The 25,215-nt window shown below is 45.0% G+C and overlaps 1 protein-coding gene across 2 annotated transcripts in view; it reads left to right on the top strand.

Moving 5' to 3' along the window:
- Window positions 1-25,215, top strand: part of EPS8L3 (EPS8 signaling adaptor L3) — a 196,698-nt gene that overhangs the window by 47,859 nt on the left and 123,624 nt on the right. Inside the window, exons 2-3 of one of the 2 annotated variants that reach the window (XM_078644784.1) lie at window positions 11,331-11,390; window positions 20,038-20,114. In XM_078644784.1, the coding sequence (XP_078500910.1) occupies window positions 11,350-11,390; window positions 20,038-20,114 (118 nt within the window). In that variant the 5' untranslated portion in view covers window positions 11,331-11,349. Of the gene's footprint in view, window positions 1-11,288; window positions 11,391-20,037; window positions 20,115-25,215 lie in introns of both variants that reach the window. The other variant, XM_078644786.1, reaches the window with a different exon arrangement.

Genomic DNA, 25,215 nt, shown 5'->3' with positions numbered 1-25,215 from the left:
CAACTTTGCGACCAGAACATATAATATAAGAAAGCTGTTAAAGAACAAGACAAAGTTTGCTTGGTCAGTAGAATGTGAACAGGATTTTGATGACATCAAAAGCTGCATTGCCAATATTGCTTCCTTAAAGAGTTTTAATCCTGATGCTCATTCTATTATCACCACCGATGCCAGCATTAAAGGTTTGGGTTCCGTTTTGTCCCAAGTTGGTATGAATGGTAAGGAGCAAATTGTAGCTTATGCTTCCAGGTCACTTTCGCCCACAGAAGAAAAATACTCAACCATTGAAAAAGAAACTTTGGCATGTGTATGGGCTGTTAATCACTTTAGAGCTTTTGTATGGGGTACTAAGTTTACTTTGCGCTGTGATCACAAGCCACTACTCAGAGTCCTGACCACTGAAGGTACTGTTAACACTTCAGCGAGAGTTGCCAGACTTGCTATTAAACTGCAAGATTTTTGTTACAAAGTGGAATTCGTCCCTGGTAAAGAGAATTGTATAGCCGATTTTCTTTCCAGAATGCCTAAGCAACTAGATGAATGTGAGGATGAATTGTGGAACTCCTTTCAAGTAGCCTATGTACAAGACATGGATGGTGCAGGCATTTCGAAGCATAAGTGGGTTGATGAATATGCGAAAGATGAAGAACTATCTTTAGTAAAATCCCATCTAGCTGGATCCTGGCCTAGGAAAGTTGACTGTAAGCATCCTTTAAAGTCATTTTGGGATGTTAGATTAAATTTAAGTGTTCAAGATGGCAGCATCTGGTTTGGAGAAAGAGTCATACCTCCCAAGATTTTGCGACCCTCCATCATGGCTTTATGCCATGAGGGGCATTTTGGCATAGTCCGTTCTAAACGAACAGTTAAAACCTCTTTTTGGTGGCCAGGCATGGATGCTGAAATCGATCAATTTGTAAGGAACTGTAAGTTATGTCAAACTGCTGACAAATCTCTAGTTGTCTGTAAGCCTCCTATGGGCAACATGACTGCACCTAGTTCTCCTTGGGAACATTTAGCCATTGATATCATGGGTCCTGTTGGCAGTGAGCAAAAATACATTTTGGTCTTGATGGACTTATTTTCCAGGTGGCCTTGTGTAAAGGTTGTGAGCAAAGCTGATACTACATCAGTTTTAAAGTTTTTAGATACTTCTTTCACGTTGGAGGGTATCCCTTCAGTTTTACTCAGTGATAATGGTGTCCAATTTACCTCTAATAAAGCTAAAGAGTACTTTGATACACTAGGTATCAAGCACAAGACTACTGCTCTCTATAATCCAAACAGTAATGGCATGGTTGAGCGGTTTAACCGCGTCATCAAAAGTACAATTCAAATGTCTGGTAAGAGTAAGGACTGGGAAACTCAAGTTTTAAAAATGGTTTGGTCCTACAGAACCTCTATTTGCGAGGCTACTGGTTTTCCTCCTTTTGTACTTATGCGTGGCAGGAATCCGCGCACTAAGTTTACTCCTGGATGGTTGTTTAAATCCAGTGTGGTCAATTGGTCTGAAGATATCGTTAAGGAAAGAAGCCAAGCTTCTCATCTTAAAAGCAAAATGTTGTATGACTCAAAGCACAAGGTGAAAGATGTTAGCTTGGTAGTTGGTCAATGGGTAAGAGTCAAGAAACCTGGTAAACCTTCCAAGGAGGAAAGTAGCTTTTATGAACCTTTGCAAATTGTTGAAGTCTTAAATAATGCAGTTCGCCTTTCTGATGGACGTGTTTGGAACCTCAAAAGAATAGCTAAATGTCCTCCTCCTCAGGTTATCCCTCCTTGTCTAACTTACTCTCAAGAGTCTTCTGACTTGTTTGACCTAGAGGACTTGTTTTGTCCAAAAGCTTCCAATGCTTTCCAGACGTCAAACACTTCCAGCTGTCCTGCCTCAGACAATTCTAGCCAGGTTTCACCTGATTTAGGTGCTTCTACTTCTTCAAATTCTGCATGTGAAGTTGAGGTTCATGCTTTCAGAAACCCTAGGCGTGAGAAAAAGCCTCCCGTGTGGTTAGCAGATTACATTTCTGAGAATTTTCCCTTGTAATGTTTTTTTTTATCTACTCTCTTTCTTTCTGTTTGATGGGGGGTGGTGTTGGGCACAAGTTATACTTTATATTCTTTATTGTTCAAAGAGGGATGTGTTATGTTGTGTAATAATGTCATGTTGCTTTAACTATATTCATTCTACATTCTGCTCAGAGCGTTCCTATGTGCTGTATTCTAAGATAGTCAGTTACTCCTGACTACTAACCTGTCTGGCTGTGTACCTGCTCTGCTGTATACATTAAATCCACTTTCCACCTATTTCATGTGTGGTTCATCAATCTAACACTCCCTCATCTGAATTTTGGCTAGAATTTCCCGAAAAGGTTAGCGAACAAGCAATTGGCATTACATTACTTCAAATCGTACACGAATACGGATCATGGCAATAATTATGATAAAAAACGTAAAATGAGCAATACTTACAGAAAACTTGACTAAAAGGCAGCATAGACAAAAGAGAAGGGTACTGGTAGAAAAGGCATTATGCTGGTTATAAGTAAGGAAGAGTAGGGGTGTCCACGCAGGGGGTGAAATTTAGGGAAAATGCAGGAAGGAGGTCTCTGTACATTGGAGAACGGTCTCGTAGTAAGAGGTCAGGGGTGGGTATAAACCAGGAAAAGTACCTAAAATAGAAAGTGAAGACCGTTATTATCAAGTAATAAAGTCAACGTATCTGCTCGGAGCCGCATTTAAAAGAGGCAGAATTTTGTTGGCTCATGCCCATTATTTGTTTCTAATGTTCTGTTCTGGAACCTTTCAACTTTGTGATGTATAAAGCTGCTTGGACTGCATTAAAAGAAATATGCATAATGGTAGCCTCTGTTCTTGTAATGAAATCCCAGTTACCCACATCACCCACTTGCAACAGCCCTAGATAGATAGATAAGACCTCAGCAAACCCAGGCACAGTTCCAAGCCCGGAGGCATTACTGAGTTCAATATTTCCCATAGCTAACGTGATCCCTAGAGCTCAACATTTTAACCAGGGTAGTGACTGAGAGTGGGAGTACAATACTAAAGTTGGTCAAGCCTTTTTCAGTCTTAAAAGGTGCTTGGCCCTTCTGTTTTGATTAGTTGATCTTAATTTTATTGTTTCTATTAATCTGTAATGTAAAGAAAAAACTATATTTTACTAAACAGTATCCTATCATTTACTGAGGGTTATTTGAATGAATCCTATTGTATTTGAGTAACTAACCTACAACTACCACTAAAATTAAGCCTTGAGCACTCGGCCTCGCTATCCCAAGAGCGCCATGTTACAAATAGGAGCTGCTGGTACTTCTTTGAAAACCAGTATTGCCTAAGGCACTGAGACACAAGCAATGTGTACAATAAAATGGCAATGACAATTATTTCAGTGCCATTTTATTATTCACAAAGAGTGCCGAAGGCTTCAGCCAACCCAGGAGCTGGGATGAAGGAGGGGCGTGTCCTCTGCTCCACGGAGGACTGGTGACGTGGCTGGCCGGACACTGCAAAAGTGCGCAAGTCAGTTTGACAGGCTGTCTTGAGCCAGCCAAAGTGACATCTGCACTTTGCAGGTCTCCACCCAGCTCTCTTGGACAGATGGGTGGAGACCAAGCACAGGCCTACGGGACCTAAATGAGCATCTAGCAAGCCCTCTCCACCCAATCCAGGCGCTGCTCTCATGCTGCATGAGAGCAGCCTCTGGATTGGTTAGGGAAGTTTTCTCTTCCACTGGTGCCCGTCAGAGCCATAGACTGCAAGGACACATAGGATGCAGCCCTGGTATGTGCATTTATTTTATTTTTAATGTAATTGTAATGCATGCGAGTGCTTTTATTTTGTATTCTTCTTTAATGTCAATGTGTTTTGGGATGCGGTGTGCACTTCGCTCACCGCATCGATTTTATATGTTACGGTTACCAGTCTGATTTCATCTCCAAACCGCGGCCCTCCGACCATTGAAAGGTCGACCAATAGACCGAGATAATACTTCACTATACCTAATATACACCTGCCCCAAAATCAGCTTCACATGCATGTGCTGTTTCCAGGCAGGTCACTCCCTATGCCTTACAGCTCCACCTGACTCTGCCTGTGTTCCCACTCTCACTGCTGCCGCGAGTTCATGCCGTCAGTATTCTGTCTCTGCTTTCTCTGTTTCCCTATTTGCCTGCTGTTTTTCATTCTATTTGCCTATTTCTGCTCTTTATTTTTCTCTGTAGCGCTCTCTTTTTTGCCTTTAGCCTTTTTTGCCACTTCCCCTTCCCGCTGGTGCGTCCCCTGTAGCCCCGACCCCTCGCTCACCCCTTAGTTCCTGCATCTGCCTCCCAGCTGCTCCTTCCTCCCACCTTCCCTTCTAAATGGCAGCCGTCTGCGCCAGTCCATGCCTGGACCACGCCCAGTGCTAAACCCCCTGGCCACAGCGAGCGTACGATGCCCGACACCGATACAATGCCAACATCCTCCACGAACTCAACACCGGCCGATCATCCACCTGCTTCCAGGCCACCCCGAAGCTCACCCACGGACCCTTTGCTGCCAGAGCTGCAGCTTCACCAGCCACCAAACACATGCACATCCTGCCACTCCCACCAGGTCAGGTCGCAACCATCACAGATGCATACTACTCGACACCCACTCTGTCCACAAGCACGCCATCGAACTCTGGGATCTACTCAACTCATCCTTCCCGGACGTCGCCTTCCTGACGGAGACCTGGATGAACCCCTCCTCGGTGCCCGACATTGCCATAGCCATCCCAGACGGCTACAAGATCACCTGCAGGGACCACACAAACAGACCAGGAGGAGGAATCGCCATCGTCAACAGGAATACCCTCAGAATTTTGACCAGCACTGAAGACACCCTGAGCGCCGCTGAACACCTGCATTCCAGATCCTCATCGTTCCAAACATGTCCCTCAAAGGAACCCTCGTCTACAGACCCCCCGGACCCCATACACAGTTCAGCAACTCCATCACTGACGTTGTCAGCACGCACGCCCTTGCATCCACAGACTACATCCTCCTCGGAGACCTGAACTTCCACCTCGAGAACGCCAACGACAGCAACTCCACCACCCTGATTGGCAACCTTGCCAACCTCGGACTCAAACAGCTCGTCACGACACCCACCCACTCGGCCAGACACACACTCGACCTCATCCTCTCCGCCAGCAACCACGTCACCTTCAGCCACACCACCGAACTCTACTGGACCGACCACCGCTGCATCTACTTCTCCTTTCGAGAAACACACCACGCACAATCACTCGCAACGGATCCCCCAAAGCAGCTGGAACAAGGTCACTGAAGACCAGCTAATCACCACCCTCGCCCGTGACCCAACAACCGACCCCACAGACACCGACACAGCCGCCCGCAACCTCAGACAATGGAGCAAAGACTGGGCCAACACTCTCGCCCTGATCAAGAAACCCTTAAACAGACGCAACGACAGATAGGCCATCTAGTTCACCACCGACCACCAGGCATTCAAGCAGACTTGCCGTAAACTCGAGAAGAAGTGGCACCACAAATAGACACCGGACAACCAAGCAGCCCTCGAACACCAGCGGCAAGCGCCACCAACTCATTCAAATCCCCATTTTATGACACATAGAGAGATAGTGGTATTGTTATAGGATACTGGCGCCCACAGTGTGTGTTCACCAGGTGTATTTTGCCCGGTCTGTATTGGTACGGTGCTACAAAGTAGAGAGAACCACCCACCTCCCCAAGTCCTGTGGCAAAGCTGCAGCTCTAGTACGTTCTGATCCCTAGCAGAAGTTAGATTTAAGTTCACACAGAAAATGACAGCAATAGCACAAGTATGTCAGCATTAATGTATACACAGATCATAGTCATGTCTTCATTCTTTTATTCTTATTTGTAGAATCTTCAAGACAGCCAACACTTGTTTCGTCACTTCAGTATTATCTAAACATGCAACTTTTTCAAGGCTTCACTGTCTTCAATTAGACTTATTGTCGTGTGGTGATAATTCCAACCCACATGGTCCACCAGCATGGGGAATTTGTAAATTGCAGGGTCCATTTTCACAACACTCTCCCTTTTCTGCGTATGAGTATTTCACTTTCAAATCTTGTGTTCTATGTCCATAGTCCTCACGCCGTCTCCTCATGTACGCCAAAAGGACCTTCTTCAAGGAACGCATCAACAACAATGCGCACAACAGCAAAGAGCTCTTCAACATCGTGAAGAAACTCGCCAACCCCAGCTCCAGCACTAACAACATCCCGCCGTCGCAAGACCTCTGCGACTCCTTAGCCACCTTCTTTCACCGCAAGATCACAGACATCCACAACAGCTTCAACACCCAGACCCCCTGACAGCCGCCGACACCTCAGACTCACCGCCCCCCAGCTACACCGGCCTCCTGCTCTCCTGGAACCACGTCAACGACGACGACACCATCAAAATCATAAACACCATCCATTCCGGCTCACCATCTGAACCCTGCTCTCACCACATCTTCAACAAAGCGAGCTCCATCATCGCACCCCAACTTTGGAAAATCCTCAACAGATCCTTCGAGCCCGTCACCTTCCCGGAGAGCTGGAAACACACCGAGATCAACGTCCTACTCAAGAAACCCAAGGCGGACCCAAAAGACCTCAAGAACTTCCGGCCCATTTCCCTGATCCCGTTCCTGGCGGAAGTCATTGAGAAGATTGTCAACAGGCAACTGACCTGCTTCCTCGAGGAGAACAACACCCTGAACTCATCCCAATCTGGTTTCCGCAGCAACCACGGAACCAAAACCGCCCTCATCACTGCCACCGACGACATCAGGACCCTGCTGGACAACCGCAAAACCGCGGCCCTCATCCTCCTGGACCTCTCTGCCGCCTTTGACGCCATCAGCCACCACACCCTACGCACTCGCCTCCACGACGCAGGGATTCACGACAAAGCCCTGGACTGGATCACCTCCTTCCTCACCGGCAGAACCCAGAGGGTCCGCCTCCCACCCGATCCAAAGCCACCAAGATCACCTGCGGCCTACCCCAAGGATCATCCCTCAGCCCGGCCCTTTTTAACGTCTACATGGCACCGCTCACCAACATCGTCCGATCGCACGGCCTCAACATCATCTCATATGACGACGACACCCAGCTGATCCTTTCCCTCACCAAGGACCCCACTACCACCAAAACCAACCTCCACGAAGGAATGAAGGCCGTCGCCGAATGAAGGAAGAACAGTCGCCTAAATCTGACCTCGCTCCACCCCCTCCACCTGGAATGACTTCTGGTGGCCGGCCACGCTGGGAGCTGCACGACACCCACCAACCACGCACGCAACCTGGGGTTCATCCTGGACTCATCACTATCAATGACCCAACAAGTCAATGCCGTCTCCTCCTCCTGCTTCAACGCTTCAACACCCTCCGCATGCTTCACAAGATCTTCAGATGGATCCCCACTGGACCAGAAGGAGGGTCAACCAGTACCTTGTCAGCAGCAGACTGTACTACGGCAATGCCCTCTACGCGTGATCCACTGCCAAACTTCAGAAAAGACTTCAACGCATACAGACACCTCCGCATGCCTCATCCTCGACATCCCCCGCCACAGCCACATCACAGCCCACCTGAGAGACCTGCACTAGCTCCCTGACAACAAGAGTATCACCTTCAAGCACCTCACCCACGCTCACAAAGCACTTCACAATGCCGGACCAGCATACCTCAACCTTCTACACCCCAAACCGCCAGCTTCGCTCCGCTGACCTCGCCCTCACCCTCGCCACCATTTCACGCATCTATAGAATGACCACCGGCAGCATATCATTCTCCCACCTCGCCGCCAAGACATGGAACACCCTCCATATCCACCTGCGGCAGACCCAGGACCTGCTAAACTTCAGGAGACTTCTCAAGACCTGGCTGTTCAAGCAGTAGCAGCACCCTCCACCCCCCCTTTAGCGTCTTGAGACCCTCACGGCTGAGTAGTGCGCTCTACAAATGCTCTGATTGATTGATTGTACAGTCATTCGCCTTGTGTCACGAGATCCCGGGAAGGAAACTGTACAGGATTCAGGGAGACCCATAGGATAATACAGAACGGAGGTATTCCAGGATGTCTGAGTTCACTACATTGCGACTGAGATCCATTTCCACATTCTCTGTCATTCATCACAGAGATATCATGTACCTATACTGTTTTAGGAGATGGCTGGCAGTAAACCACGTATGAGGCTCAAAAATCAGAAAAACTGTTAAACAGGAAGGGGTCTCTGAAACGTACCCATGTCACTGCATCCTTTCCACTGACATTTTACTTTAGGTCTCTCTTAAAACGTCACATTATGACTGAGTATATAAATTCTGGCTGTCAGAAATCAGCCTTTTCTGCATGGTCACCCTGGAATTTTGGCCTTTTGCTGGATCCCATATTTTTGCTGCCTGTAAAACTCTGTGCTTTTCCCCTGCTTACCAGTATGAAAGTGCCTGTGCCCCCACTCAAACATGGTTAATTTGGCTCATTCATCATTGAAACATTTTACTTGCCTATATGTCGCTAGTATATGAAGTATGAAGCACACCCAGGACATGAATATGCAACTTATTGACTGCAGCACTTATTGTGCCGTTCACTGCAGTTGCAGTGCAAACATGGCTTCAGGCCTATCCTGTGTAGCCTGACTGCTGTATTGTAACCTGCAGGACGACTTGTTAAAATAAAATGTTTTCACAGATGAAAACCTCCCTTTTGTACATTAAGTCACCCCCTAGGCAAGTATTGATGCCCCTAAAGTAGGTTGCATGGTGTTTACAAGTAAGGCATGTAGAAAATTATTATTACTAAGTCCCAGCTATGACAAGGCCTGAAAAGTTATTTTCACAGTCGCAGGGCTACCTGACCTATGTAGAAAATCAAAGTGTAAAATAAATAAAACTATCTGCTATACTGCTCATTTTGAAAAGGGACTGGCTAGCAAAACAATTAAACAACAATTTGTATTGGCTATTAAAAATCCTGTTCAGTGGTGAAAACAGATTTTTAAAAATAAATATTACGGAAAGGTAACTTTAAAAAAGTTACCCTTTACCTGCCTGAACTGTGAGAAGGCTAATTAACATAAACGCCTGGAGTTCCCAGCCAGGGATTAACCTTGAATAGGTGTGAAAAGGGTGTTAAATACCTCCTGGAGGAAACAATAGGCTGACCTGAATGGTCAGTGATGACTCCCGAGTTCAACAGAATATGCAGGGTGGGGGCTGTGTGCCTCCTTTTCACAAATCCTGCTTGACAGGTGTTTTGAGTCACATGTTACACTTGGGGTATAGTTGAAAGGGAGAAAACAGGATTCTAAGACAATTTTTGTGTCTTTCCCGTCTAGTTGCTGAAGGACCCTGACTTTGACCTACCAGACTTCTGTCTCTGGGTTTGTTGTGAGTACAGTGACAGCTTCAAACTGGATTTTAGTGTTAGATGTGGCAGGACACTGGAATTACCTTAGTACTCTCCCGACTCACACCCCAATCCTCAGAAGCCAAGTTTAGTGTGACCAAAGACCTTCACCATCTTGGATTTGCCCTGACACATTGTATTTTTGGGCTATTTGCAGTAAAGCAAAAAGGAACTGCTGTAAAATAGGTAGGTCAGGGCCTGGGAACTGTTACCCCTTTGGTTAGGAAGAGGCCAGGAGACACCTGCATCTAGTGGCAGGTATAAATGTGGCACCTGAAGGTATCCATTGCAAAACACTATCTGTACCTGCAGAAGATCAGAAGACAGCTGGACCCGCTGACTGTGACCAGAAAGGATCTACTCTCTCTTGTACCCAGGTCTAAGACGTGGACTTTTATAAGGGGCAGTTGGCTGACCTTGTGTGTGGCTACAGAAATAAAGCAAGCTTCAAGAGGTCTTTACCTGGAAGTGTCCAACCGACCAGTAGCAACTAGACCTGGACTGGACCCTGTTATTGGGCTCTCTGCCTGATAGTCTGTGAATCTCTAAGTGCCTCCCCAGAGGTTCTGGGGGCCTTAGAAGTGCACTCATGTGGTTGGTTGGAACTTAGAAGACTAAGGGCCAGATGTAGATAGGCTTTTACCGGTCGGTAACGGCCGAAATCGGCTGTTACCGACCGGTAATTGGTTTTCGAGATGTAGGGGCCAATATTTTACAGATTCTGTAAATTTACCGAAACGGTAAATTTACCGAATCTGTAAAATACCGAATCGGTAATTTTACAGATTCGGTAAAACCCAGATGTAGGTAGCACTGTTTACAGTGCTACAGGCCTTCAGAATTCGGTATTTTACCACCCAATCGGTGGTAAAATACCGAATTCAGGTGTGCATGCACATCTGTGCATGCACACCTGTGCCATGTGACACACAGACATGCCCTTAAGGCATGCCTGTGTGCCACATGGCACACATACCTGTATTTGGGGTGCTAGAGGGTGTCAAAGTGACACCCCCTGCACCCTTGCTGAAGTCGGTATTTACCGAATCTGTAAATACCGATTCGGTAATGCCCATTGATTCCTATGGGCTTCAATGCCCATAAGAATCAATGGGCATTACCGAATCGGTATTTACCGAATCGGTAAATACCGAATTTTAACGATTCAGTATTTACCGATTCTGAAATACCTACATCTCCCCCCCTCTATTTTACCACTTCTTAAATACCGAATCGGTATGATTCGGTATTTAAGAAGTGGTAAAATAAAATTACCTACATCTGGCCCGTAGGCAGAAGGTGCAATCTTTGACCAGAATGAACTTGCTTGGTAATCTGACCTGCGAACCATTGAGGTCGGCCTGAAATCACATTCTACCGCGACCTTTGAGTATCATTGGCACTTTTGCCTTTCGTGCTGTTTTTTTTACTTAAAAGTTTAAAAATTCATTTCTCTTGGTTTATTAAATTGTACTCTATTTTTCTAATTTGGTTTGGGATTTTTATTTTTTCTCCTGCTTTTACTTCATTTCTGATTTGGTACTGCATAAATACATTACACCTTGCCTTAAGTTAAGCGTGTCTACCCTCTACCATAGCTACCAAGTGTTTAAGCTCAAGTAAATTGAGTGACCTTAATGGTTCACCCTCAGAGAGTTGTGATTATTCATTATGGTGACCATTTGCTCATCCTAAATAATTAATCCAATTTCTTGCACTGGTGTTTTATGGTTGACAAGTGAATGGCACATTGAAGAAAATATGTAAAAATGGCAGAAACTGCAGCGAGGTTGGGGCGGGTGCTCTAACGCAGGATGTGGGAGGTTCTTTGGGTGAGCGAACTGTCCAAACCTGGGAATCTAACATATAATATTTTCAGTTCCAAGGTATCGAAGAAGATGAATCAGTACGGTAGATACAGAGACAGCACCATGTACGAGTAAGTATACCTCTGAGAGTGTATTACACTAAGCCACCATATGCCAGCTGTGGTATCTGTTGAATGTCATATGCCCGTACCTAGCAGGGTATTTATTGAGAGCCCATTGCACGCTGAGCAGCCTCAGCACATTTTCTCCATGTCTGCTGTTCCACTCCATGACGTCATGGGACAACATGAAGTGGGCCAGTAAGGCAGAGCAGAGTGTCTGCAGTGTTGAATATAAACCATAAGTATTTCACCGTTTTTTCAGAATAGTAAAAGGCTGGAGACAAAATGCAAATAGTGATGGGGGGGGGGGGGGAGTTTCAGCAATACGACCATTGGACGGCAAGGAAGGGCCTCCTCTGGATGTCTAGAGGGCATGAGTTGCACATTTCAGGCAGTGTGGTGATTGGCTTGGATCTGTTTTCCCCTGTAAGCAGGAAGATGGCTTCCTGTTGGAAACTTTAGGTATCAGAGACTAGCTATTCACATCATCATGTAACCAGCAGGAAGCATGATTATGGGGTTATCAGTTCTTAAGTTCTTTTAATGTTTGAGCAAGCAGATTGTTGATGTTAGAGTTGATTGCATAATCAAGTCAGGTAATGATTTTGGTAGTTTGTTGTGGAACATAATTGCTGTTACCACATTATCAATCTAGTCTACTTTTTAACTCCTCCCTCTCGTCACCCTTACATGGCCTCGGCCTGTGTCCAAATGCTCATTTTGCTCCTATAAAAGATGCATTGTGCAGAGAATGATAGTTTCTTAGAGCAAGTGGTTGATTGCTGCTGCTCTTCGAATGATAGAGCAAGTGGTTGATTGCTGCTGCTCTGTGAATGATAGTTACTTAGAGCAAGTGGTTGATTGCTGCTGCTCTTCGAATGATAGAGCAAGTGGTTGATTGCTGCTGCTCTTCGAATGATAGAGCAAGTGGTTGATTGCTGCTGCTCTGCGAACGATATTTACTTAGAGCAAGTGGTTGATTGCGGCTGCTCGGCGAATGATAGAGCAAGTGGTTAATTGCTGCTGCTCTTCGAATGATAGTTAGAGCAAGTGGTTAATTGCTGCTGCTCTTCGAATGATAGTTAGAGCAAGTGGTTAATTGCTGCTGCTCTGTGAATGATAGTTACTTAGAGCAAGTGGTTGAATGCTGCTGCTCTTCGAATGATAGTTAGAGCAAGTGATTGATTGCTGCTGCTCTGCGAATGATGGTTACTTATAGCAAGTGGTTGATTGCTGCTGCTCTGTTAATGATAGTTACTTTGAGCAAGTGGTTGATTGCTGCTGCTCTGCGAATGATAGTTAGAGCAAGTGGTTGATTGCTGCTGCTCTGCGAATGATAGTTAGAGCAAGTGGTTGATTGCTGCTGCTCCGCGAATTATGGTTACTTAGAGCAAGCGGTTGTCTGGTGCTGGTACTCTGAGAATGATAGTTAATTAGAGCAAGTGGTTGACTAATGCTGCTGTCTTAGAATGATAGTTACTTAGAGCAAGTGGTTGACTGGTGCTGCTGATTTGAGAATGATAGTTACTTAGAGTTAAGTGTTTGATTGCTGCCGCTCTGGGAATAATAGTTACTTACAGCAAGTGGTTGATTGCTGCTGCTCTGCGAATTATAGTTACTTACAGCAATTTGTTGACTAGTGCTGCATGGAAACGCCCCAAACTCCCCATCGGCAAAGAGTTCAGAAATCAACAAAATGATGAAGGACCGGAAATAGAGCTACCAAGGATGTTTCTTTTTATTTTGCTGTTTTATATAGCACGAACTTTGACCAAAGGGATCACAGTATTTTTTTGGACATCACATTTCCTTACACAAGGTCAGATTTTGAATATGAGACATATAGAGATTTAATGGCTTGCCAGAATCAAAGGATGTTAAACCGATGAGGTGACTCGAACCTGGTTCCCCATGTTCAGGTTTAGTCAGCAGCTCTGGTCGTTAGGCTACACCTCCTACTTGTAATGCTCAGGCTCAGTCCTCACTTTGCATGGGGCAGTGGGAAGCAGGCTGGTAGCAGCCAAGCCCTCTCGCCATGGCCCAGGTGCCCTGCTCACTTAAGTTAGTACAGGTAAATAGAATAATTCATTGTGCTATTCATTTTTAGAAAAAAATCTCTTAAAACGTGCATGAAAGAAATCAAATATTAGTGTAAAAATAATTCATTCAAATATCTTATTTGTATATAAAATATTTGAACCTCACCCCACCCCCCAAATTATCAGAATGTTCAAGTAAAACAACATAGTTCACTCTACAGACAAATCACATGACAGCATTCATACATTCAATCATAGGCTGTCATGAATGCGCTCTCCGTATGTTACAAAAGGAAATTAGCAAAACGCACTACTTCAAATACAAATTGTTGCTATCTCTATGATTCTTAAATTTGCAGGATGTAATGATGCTCAGTGATCTACGAGCAGAAAAAACTGACAACAACTAATAGTTGTTACGACTCTACAAGTGAATTGTCAAGGAGTATCCTTCATCCGGACGTGTTGAATCTGTGTCACTGAACATTTGTAAATTATCCTGCGCTTCAAGTGGTATTTGTCTATGTAGATGTGCTAGCAAGAGGCCACCACCTTCATTTTTTGACTTTGAGAAGGAAAATATCTTCATAAATTGCAACTTAATTAAAAGTCTAACGTGGTGTTGTGGGCAAACAGTGCCCTAAAAAAGTGCACTAAAATGTTAGATATTGGTGCTGTTGGTGGTATTGGTGGCGGTATTGGTGGTGGTGGTGGTGGTGGTGGTGGTGGTGGTAGTGGTGGTGGAATTGGTGTTGTTGGTGGTGGTATTGGTGGTATTGGTGGTTTTGCTATGGGTTGTGGAATTGGTGGTTGTGGTGGTATTGATGGTATTGGTGGTGGTGGTATTGGTGGTGGTATTGGTATTGATGGTGGTGGTATTGGTATTGGGGGTGATGGTATTGGTGGTATTGGTGGTGGTGGTGGTATTGGTGGTGGTGGCGGTAATGGTGGTGGTGGTATTGGTGGTGGTATTGGTATTGATGGTGGTATTGGTATTAGTGGTGGTGGTATTGGTGGTGGTGGTATTGGTGGTAGTATTCGTGGTGGAATTGGTGGTATTTGTGGTGGTGGTATTGGTGGTGGTGGTATTGCTGGTGGTGATATTGGTGGTGGTATTGATTGTATTGGTAGCGGTATTGGTGGTGGTGGTGCTATTAGTGGTGGTGGTATCAGTGGTGTTATTGATGGTGGTATTCGTGGAGGTATTGATGGTAATATTGGTGGGGTATTGGTGATAATGGTATTGGTATTGTTGTTACTGTATTGGTGGTGGTGGTATTTATTAGTGGAGGTATTGGCATTGGTGGTGGTATTGGTGGTGGTGGTATTGGTGGTGGTGGCATTGGTGTTGGTGGTATTGGTGGTGATATTGGTCGTGGTGATATTGGTGGTGGTTGTATTGGTGGTGGTGATACTGGTGGTGGTATTGGCATTGCTGGTGGTGGTACTGGCATTGCTGGTGGTGGTACTGGTGGTATTGGTGGTCGTGGTATTGGCATTGTTGGTGGTGGTATTGGTGGTTTTGGGGTGGTGGTATTGGTGGTGGTGGTATTGGTAGTTTTGGGGTGGTGGTATTGGTGGTGGTATTGGTGGTGGTGCTATTGGTGGTGGGGGTATTGAGGGTGGTGGTGGAATTGGTGGTTGTGGTATTGGCATTGGTGGTGATATTTGTGTTGGTGGTGGTATTGGTGGTGGTGGTATTGGTATTGGTGGTGGTATTGGTATTGGTGGTGGTGGTATTGGTATTGGTGGCAAGGGATACCACTCTAGAATGAGAGTCCGCTGCATGTCAGTTGCTGCTGGGACCTGAAGGACGCTAGACAAGATAACTAGATGGTGTGCGCATCACCGGATGCGCAATGAAGTATGGCTCAGGAATGTGGATGACAGGGTGAGCGCATCACCGAAGAATACATTTCAGATGAGTGCAACTTTGAAGCACAGGGACTGTGGAATGACACTGAGGGGATCACTGGGTCCGCTGTAACACAAGTGATTGAAAAATAAATGGTGTGTGCATCACCGGATGTGCTGCATTGAAATGAACGTGGCACACACAATATTTAGAAGCAAGAGCAAAGCATCACCGAATGCACAATTCATAAATTCTGACGTGGCCCAGAAGGACCGATCACGGGAAGTGCAGCGTTGAGGGACGACCCATTACAAGATGACTGCTAGTACGTCAGACCTATCCGCAAGCATCTGACGTCATGGCCGTACGGACGTAGCCACACTAAAGTAGGAGACAGAGGTTTGTGTCCAGGCAACGGTGCGCAAGCCTACCTGGCACCGCGCGGACACCAAATGACGCCGAGCAAGCGGTTTCGCGATGATCAATGGAGAATAGCCAAATCCTTCCAAAGCATCGGGTTCTTCACCAGGAGAACACACTCATGTGGAGCGCAGGAAGGGAAACACACCAGGAAACAGCGACGAGAACTCATGAAGCATGGAGAACAGAAAATAAAGGTGAAGACTGCTTATAGACATGGGAACACTAACAAACCACTTCTCCTCAATACTCCATCAACCACAGATAACTCTTCACAAACCCTTTTGTAGGGAACTAACTCAGAGGGGCAATCTTTGTCACTGGGCCACACTCCAGCGAAAAGGTCGATGACCTTCATGACCACAGCATCCTCAGATGTACCATCCAGCCACTCTTGTTCGAATAGAGCACCACCAATAGTGTTCTCCAAAGGACAAACTGCACAAACCATTTCCAAATCATCATGTGCCAACACATCCTCAACACATAAAAGGGGTAATCTGGACAAGCAATCACCAACATGATTCTTAGCACCAGCCACATACTCAAGGCAATAGCGGAACTCATGCAATCTGTATTGCCATTTAGAGATGCGAGGCGTTGCCCTGCCACCCCCTTTAGTGGTAAAAAGATCAATTAAGGCCTTATGATCCGTCCTCATAAATTCACTACCCCACAAAAAATTCTTGACCCCACCACATGGCTAAAGCTTCTTTATCAATGGTCGACTAGGTGCTTTCAGCACCTCTTAACATTCTCGAAGCAAAAGCTGTGGTCTCCTCCCGACCATCACCTCTTTTTTGCATAAGAACTGCCCCTAGACCAACATTGCTTGCATCAGTAGATATGGTACATCGATCATTAATGTTGAAGAGTTTAAGAGGACCAGCGTGTACAATTTCTTGTTTGATTGACTCAAAGTTGTTATTACAGTCATCATCCCACACATATTTAACGTTCTTTTTTAACAAATTACACATGAAAGCAGTTTTGCTGGAAAAGTTGCTAACAAACTTGGAGTAGTACTCTACGAACCCCAAATAAGAGCGAAGCTGGTCTTTGTTCACAGGTGTGGGTGCCCTTGTAGCGGTGGTGGTAATGGTGGTGGTGGTATTGCTGATGGTATTGGTGGTGGTGGTATTTGTGATATTGGTGGTGGTGGTATTGATAGTGGTATCGGAGTGGTGGTGGTATTGGTATTGGTGGTGGTGATATTGGTGGTGGTGATATTGATGGTAGTGGTATTGGTGGTAAATTGGTGGTTGCTTTGGTGGTGGTGGTATTGTTGGTGGTGGTTCTATTGGTGGTATTGGTGATATTGGTGGTGGTATTAGTGGTGGTGGTATTGGTGGCAGTATTGGTGGTAATATTGGTTGTGATATTAGTGATGGCGGTATTTGGTATTGGTGGTCTTAGCATTGGTGGTGGTGGTATTGGTATAGGTGGTGGTGGTATTGGTGGAGGTGGTGGTGGTGATATTGGTGGTGGTGGTGGTGGTATTGGTGGTATTGGTGATGGTGGTATGTGTGGTGGTGGTATTGGTGGTGGTGTTATTGGTGGTGGTGGAGGTATTGTTGGTGGTGGTATTGGTATTGGCGGTGGTATTGGTATTGGTGGTATTAGATTGGTGATGGTGTTATTTGTGGAGGTGGTGGTATTGGTTGTGGTGGTGGTTGTGTTGGTGGTGGTATTGGTGGTGGTGTTGTTATTGTTAATAAAACAGGCTTTTGCAAACAACCCTGTCAGGTGGCTTTAGTGCGGATGACATGTAACACAGATTAGCACACGATTTTGGGCCACCTGTAATTCACATGACTTAATTCACGAATCATTTCTAAATCCATTTTACTTTGGGGGGTTGAAACAGACACAAGATAATGCTGTGTTAAAGTGATTGAAAGCAGGCGTCCGTGTTAAGGGGGCGGCTGCGCTGCTTAAAGAAACACAAGCGGTTTCAGCTGAAGCAGCGCATGTCCGGCCTGCAGTAAGAGAAACTCAATAAAGTAAATAGTGCTTACAGACTAAATAGTAGGTCCCGTGTAACAACCATAGTAAAGGGACCAGGAGCCATAGGAGGTTACAAATGAAGACAAGGCCGTACTAAGGAGGGACTAACAAGCCTATTAACGTATCCGAAGGCAGCATTTACGAAAGACAATGACACAAGCCAATGACAAATATGGTCGAAAAGTGCCCGCTGGCTTCTCTCCCATACTCTTCTACAGCAGTCTTGCAGAGCGAGCAGCGCATGATAGGCTCAACCTAAAAGTATAAGCAGGCAAACTCAGAGAGGAGTGGTGTATTTGCAGAAGAAACCTCAACTTCATAGACATCAACATAGACTGTGGCCGCACTCAGAAAAAGCAGCACAGAAGATTTGGCATAATGGCCAGAGCTGCCGACTTTAGAACTGGGAAGCCAGGTTCGAGCCTCAGCGTCACCGTACGCACCAGAATACATGTAACGGGTGCTCATTCTTAAATACCTTCGGGTCGAGTTCGAGCTATATAAAACTGAAAGTAAAAAGTCTGCCTTCAGTGAGGACCCGTTGCTTTGTGGTAAATTTATCACTTCCAATTTTTTTCCAATCTTTACTTAAGCAGTTAACTACTTAACCTTTCATTTAAGCAGTTAGTACACTCGACTCCCTTTTCACTGAGAACGTTTCCTAAAACGCACCTTTCACTTTCATTAAATGTGTCCAGAGGTGCTCCACTCTATAAGGCTGTGTTGACGTTGAACACTGCAGAGCATTTCAAATGGTAAACTACCCGTCTCCTGTTCCTAGCCAATGCAGCAGCAGCCACCGTTGCTGACCCCAGGCCCCAGAATATTCGAGTCTCAAATGCCTCCTCATCATTGGTTGTGAAGAGGAGTAAAGAGAGAGTATGCTAGAAAGGAAAGGGCGGAGCCTGAGAGGTACAGCAGGAACGGGAGAGAGCCAATGAGGAGAGTGCAGAGTGGAGGGTCTGGATTAAGTGTGCCCTAGAAACTTTGATGCTCTTTATTGCACCCTGTGAAGTCCAGCACCCCAGGGGTTGGAATTCACTAGGTGCCATTAATAGATCGAATCGCAGGTGGAACCCTAAAATGGGGCATAACATGAAGATTCTGCTCCAACAAGCATGTTCAGTATTTCCTTGGAATTATTCTCCGGATAGATTTCGTCAGGTTTGTTAGGTCAATTTAAAGAGGGGGAAATCTGAAGAGTTCCACATTTTTCGTTACTACTTGTGATTGTGACCGCTGTGCAAAATAGAGTTTAAGTCAGGGCCACAACTTAAGGGGTGCAACTAAGGAAGGCCTAAGTGGAAGAATATAGAAGGGGATGAAATCCGGATCAGCTAAAAGAAGGGGGGCATATAATGGGAGGAGGGAAAGAGGATGGAATAAAAGATAAAATAATATGCTGTCTTGTTGGTTATTTGTGAGTCACTTGTGTTGCCCCAGGATTGTTCTGAAGCGCTGAAGGTAGCACACAATTAGAAAGGACGGATCTGGAAAAGGGAGTAGTCAGGGAACTGGCCTGAAGAAAGGATGGAATAGGAGTAAGAGAAGTGAAAGATCTGAGTGGCAACAATAGAACAAGAGAGGGTGGAGTGGTAATAAAGGTGAAAAGACAGGCAAGAACAGGAGTAACAGAAGGAAGTAACATGCAAGGGAGTAAAAGAACAGGAGAAGTAAGGAGAGGCCAAGGGAAATCACAAGAGAAAAGTGGTGAAGGGATGTGAGTATTTATTATTTTAAGATTATGCATCATCTTCAAAGCAGTGAAGAATGACTCTGTGCCTGGGGTTCTAAGAGCGATCTGATGTAAATATTGAAGATGATATGGCCACATCAAGGATATCATAGTTGAGCTTTACTCTTTGTCTATTGTTTTCCAAAAATAATGTACATCACAGTCTGGTGGGATAAAAAACTATGTTAACTGCCTCTGTCGATTATGACTGAATGGTCACCCTTATTGAAAACCTCTAGAGGACTATCAGAAATCACAAAGTGAAACTGTCTTCTTCAACATTTTAAACTGTGTGCCCCCATATACTTCAGAGGGCATGGACACAATCCCAAGTGAATCAAGTAAATTAAATTCATACTTCCGTTGTGGTGGTGAAATCAAGTGACTACTTCTTTGCGAAGGACTATGGCCAATGAATAGTTGGTTGGCAATGTTTTGAAATTTTGCTGGATTGCATTTAAATAATAGATGTAGGTGCAGATCTGTGGCTTTCCATATTTATGACTGTTATTGCATGGCTAGATAAGTGGCGGCACATTGGTGGACCCTATTTCTTAACGGTTGATCTCTGACACAATGTGATCTTAATCCTCTGTGTAGTAGTGGACTTTCATCTGGAGAAGCTGACTTGAAGACATCACCCAGCATGTCCAGGCCCAGTGGCAAAAGCATATACCGTAAGATTCAAGCTCCACTTTTCTTATATTCACATTCCTCAACACCTCTCAAGAAGTTTAGACTATTTACTTTTGCTGTCCGTGGTACTTTTGGTTAGAGGTTATCTTCTACTATCAACTCCTGGGAATCGTGCCCGAGCTTGTGGCTGCACTGGAAGCATTGCCATCTGCTTCGTTGCATGTACCCAACCTTCACTGTGCATACTCCCACCCAACATTTTTTTGTTACCTGTGCACCCAACCTTAAGTTCTGAAATTGAAAGCTGCCTCACATGGACTTTAATATGTACTAAACTTGATCGTAAACGTTTAAAACAGAAATATGCCCAGTAGCACAACAAAGGAATAAAGATGATCAAAGATTGGCAGTGAAAAAGTTAAACATGAAAAGAGTAAATTTTCCTTAGTAAACACTGTCTCCGTACATTCCCATCTATTAAGCAAAACATAGTGCAAGGAAGAGACACTGTGAGCATCACTGGCCTTCGAGAGCCACAATTATGCAAGGTTTTTCTAGATAAAAGCTAACAATCTAGGTGATTCCTATATATCTTATGTGAAATTATCTCCTGCGGCTATCGTATCTTGAGAATCGCTATGAAGAAAAAATCATATCAGACATGCCTGCCTCCTTGTGGCGATTGTCAATGACATACCTGGAGCAGACAAATAAAAATAGAGCTGCAGGTAGCCCTCCCCTCTTTTCAGTCATGATTCTACCTTAAGTGTGTCAGGAAAGAATTTTCAACAAAGTCAATGTAGAGATGGTAGTTTATGGTACACCAGACCACTGTTTGAGGAGACTATCTTTTGAGAAGAATCAAATATATTAAGCTCCTTGTCGGGAGGTAAAGCGGAAGACAAATGGAGATTCCCTTTTCACTCCAACGCATTTGGTATCACTGTCCACCATGCAAGTTTGGTTGAATTAGAACACAGACCTGTTTCTCCTTGTTTCTACTTCATATTCATTTTCTGGAGATTATTCCAGAACAGTCCTGGAGAACATTATGGAGGGTACCTTGTGGCTGATAGAAGAAGCAAGTTTGTTGGAAGATCTTAGTTTACTAGATGCAAGGATCCTCACCAAATGATAAACAGTGAGATACTAGAGCTTAGTAAGGAGTAGACCATCTTTTCAGATGGGCCAGACTTATCAGTCTCCAGATAAGAATTTTCAGCTTCGATTAATTTCGAATATCAAGCCATATACTTCAAATAAGACCCAATGCTTTCGTTGATGTTAGGTTGTAATGTCTATTTACATATTTCTGACTCACAGGAGAGTTGACTTCTGTGAGAACCCCTTTCACTGGGCCCCATAGCCCTTTCAGATGGCTATGGGGCAAGCACCGTGAAAACCGTGGGGATTGAGGCATTTTAATCCTGATGTCCCAGGGCCGGATTGGAGTAATTGGGCCAAGTACCCTTTCAGCATTTGACTCAGTGATAGTGCGGGTCGAGCAGTCCAAGGATTCTCACCGGTAGGTAGATACACAGACTCACAACACAAAGTACTTTCAATAACAGCAATAAATGATTGTCCAGTTCAGTACTGTCTTTTATGACAAAAGTAGTATTTATATATGAACACAAATACAGCATACAGAAACAATACACATAGCCCCCTGAGGTTGAGGTTCTAGTGTTCAATAGGCAGGTACCTGAGTCCCGTTTACCTCTCACTAGCGACAGTGGCTATTCCCCATTCACTATAGGTGACATCTAGGTTAGATCTCGCTATCATTCCAAGTGTCATTGGATGCCACTCCAACTCTTAGAAAAGTCAAAAGTGTTCCAGTGCCAAAGCGATATCTGACAGACAAGTTCCCCTAGGGCCTTCTGGCCCTTTGATCAGTTTTAACTGCACGAGCAGGGGATTGCACGACCAGAGTCTACAAGAGCATCGTCCTTGCAGCCACAGAGGCTGCAGGGGTGGCCTTTGGTAAGTGAAACTTGCTGCATTGCAGGGGCAACAGCTGGGTGTTCTCTGCACCCCTTCGTTGTGACAGTATGTTTACCTTTGTTCCTTCCCAAAGATTGAGGTGGGCTTAGACAGCTTCTGCTTCCGATCCTCATTCAGGGCTTGGGCCTGTGGCAGCCTCTCCTCTTGACAACAATATCAACTAAGCTATGATCCTTGCCCTTCCCTCTGGCATACAGGGTCACAACTCTTACTCTGCATGCAGGCAATGGCCCATTCGGCACAGCAGTAAGTTTCTCTTCATTCCTCCCGTCACATTAGAAAACTGGCCTATGCTTAATATCGATATCGTCTCTGAGCTACTCAATACGATCAAATCGGGTTCGCCCAAAGACCTTTTGCCATGCTCAGTCTTAAAACAACTTAACAGGGGAGCTATGGCCATCATCACCGACCTTTTAAATGCATCCCTTCAGGAAGAATTTGTGCCAGATGAATGGAAACACGCAATGATTCATCCGCTGCTAAAGAAAACAGGTGCTGACCCTAATCTGCCCTCTAATTTTCGGTCAATCTCTCTCCTGGCCATCTTTGCAAAAATACTAGAGAAACACGTTCATCGGTCCCTTACGGAATTTATAACTACACATGACCTGCTGCCCCCCCGTCAATCAGGTTTTCGCTCAGGCTTCTCTACTGAGACTACCTTGCTAGGTGTAACAGAGAGCATCCGTGCTATGTTGGACAGAGGAGAAATGGTGGCACTTGTGCTTCTCGATCTTAGTGCAGCATTCGATACGGTGTCACATGCGGTACTTATCCGGACACTTTATTCCATAGGCATTCGAGGTGCAGCCCTCAATTGGATTAAATCATTGTTAGTTAATCGCACATTTCAAGTTTTCTCTCAATCTGCCTGCTCAGACACCCTGACTTTCAAACACGGAGTACCACAGGGCTCGATTTTGAGCCCGCTACTCTTTAATTTATACATGAGCCCGCTTGCTAAAGTAGTGGAAGAGACTGGATTACAAATGTTTTACTATGCTGACGATTCTCAGCTTCTCTTCTCTCTTTCCTCTGCGGAAAGTGACAATCCTTCCACCTTAAAACTTGGATTGGGAAAGATTGCAGGGTGGATGCAAGAAAACTTTCTCAAGATGAACGGTGATAAGACCGAGTTAATTGTCCTGGGAAAAAATAAAGAACTGTGGGGACCCCAACATTGGCCATTTGAAATGCTGATTCCCCCGGTTCCGGCTACGCAGGCCCGAAATTTAGATGTCATTGTTGATGACTCCCTGAACATGCATCAGCAAGTGGTGAAGACATCGGCCACTTGCTTCGCAATACTAAAATGGCTCAAAAAGATCTGCTGGATGCTACCCGAATCCACTAAGAAAACGGTCATCAACGTCTTAATAACATCCAGGTTTGACTATGGCAATGTGCTATATTTGGGGGCAAAAAAGGCAACGATCCGCAGATTGCAGACAGTGCAAAACGCGGCGGCGAGACTGTTATGGAAAATCCCCATTTCCTCATCAACCTCCAAATATATTCGGGAGTTACACTGGTTGAGAATAGAGAACCGGATTAAATTTAAATCCCTGTGCTTTATGCATAAGATTTCCACTAAAAATGCCCCTAAGTACTTACAAAAGCTAGTCCATCTCTATCATCCCTCCCGGACTCTTCGATCTGCAACAGCTAATTACTTTGTGATCCCCAAAATAAAATTATCACGCATGGGTGGAAAATCCTTTGCATTTCTTGGACCTTCACTTTGGAATGCTATGCCACACGCAATACGTAATGAGGTGAGTTACATGAAATTCAGAAAAGCCTTAAAAACCTGGCTGCTCAACATTTTGATTATGCCTTGTCCGGTAACATACCATTGAATCACTAGCGCCGGGAAACCCTTTGTTGGGTAGCTGTTGCGCTATATAAGTGAAATAAAATAAAACAATAAAAAAATGGCCACATACAATCGTTGGCCAATCAGCATGGCTAACTTCATGGCGGCCCACTCTGGTATATGGGGTCGTGGACTTACACTGCACACAGGCACTGGCCCGATTGGCACAGTTAGTTTCAGTCAACACAGATAATTTCAAAATGGCCCCTGCTGGCATACGAAGAGACAGACTTACACATCGCACACTAGCAATAGTCAGATTGGTACAGCAGTATTCTCTCCTCTCACATCGCTACAGGGCTCCGCTCACCAGGATCCCTTACTGACCTCGATCCTTCCAGCGATCTCCTTTTCCTCACAGGGCACAATGGTCTTCGCAAGCAGGCAGGCACTGCTTCCCCATGCTCCAGGTGCAGGTGGTCTTGGATTTTCAACCAGTAAGTTAGGCACAAAACCTGCTGGAGCTGACTGGGTGGCAGCATCCCAGACACAGGAAGAATTCTTATTGAAGATCAATCACAGACATCCATATTCAGGGTTGTATGCATTTACCATGCATGCCTTTACACCACAATCAGCATCCCTACTGCGACGTTAGCACACATTACCTTTACCACGCAAATTGTTTCAACGACTTGCCTTATGGGGGCACTGGAATTTAGAATAGTATAAATTACTATAACAACTTCATTCAGTGTATCAGTAGGGAAGGTGTTGGACTTAAAATTCAACACCAGTCCAACAACGCTTCCCCTAAAGCAAGTCATTGACTTGCTCGGTAAATGAACGCATGGTAACGTCGCAGTGTGGGAACTCACTTCGGTGTAAAGACAGATCATGGTATTGACTGCGGGGTAAATTTCCCATATTCAGTCTTATATGTCAGACCTTTGAGGAGTGTACTAGAGCACAAATCTGCTTAAAGTAGAACACACTACGAAAAACTGAAACATGGAAAATTGCCATAGCAAGTTTTCAGTTGACATCTGCTGAAGGAAATGGAGAATATGAAAGGTGAGAAAGATTCAAGCAGGTCAGAGAGAACTTGAGATGAAAGAGTTGCACAGCCCTTGGATTCAAACATTTTGAAACTTGTGAGGAATTGTTTCTAGTCCCTTCACATGAGTTGCTATTGGGAGAAACCAAGAAATTTGAATACATAGTCTGTTTCTTCCCTTCTCATTGCTTTCTTTCCCCTTCTGCTAAATAAGTGGCCCTTTCTCCTAAAATAACCCAATCTTTTCTATCTAGGATAC

Source organism: Lissotriton helveticus, chromosome 5_1 (genome assembly GCF_964261635.1).
Source record: "Lissotriton helveticus chromosome 5_1, aLisHel1.1, whole genome shotgun sequence".
In the NCBI taxonomy this organism is placed as follows: Eukaryota; Metazoa; Chordata; class Amphibia; order Caudata; family Salamandridae; genus Lissotriton; species Lissotriton helveticus.
This window is presented reverse-complemented; position numbering and strand designations above follow the sequence as displayed.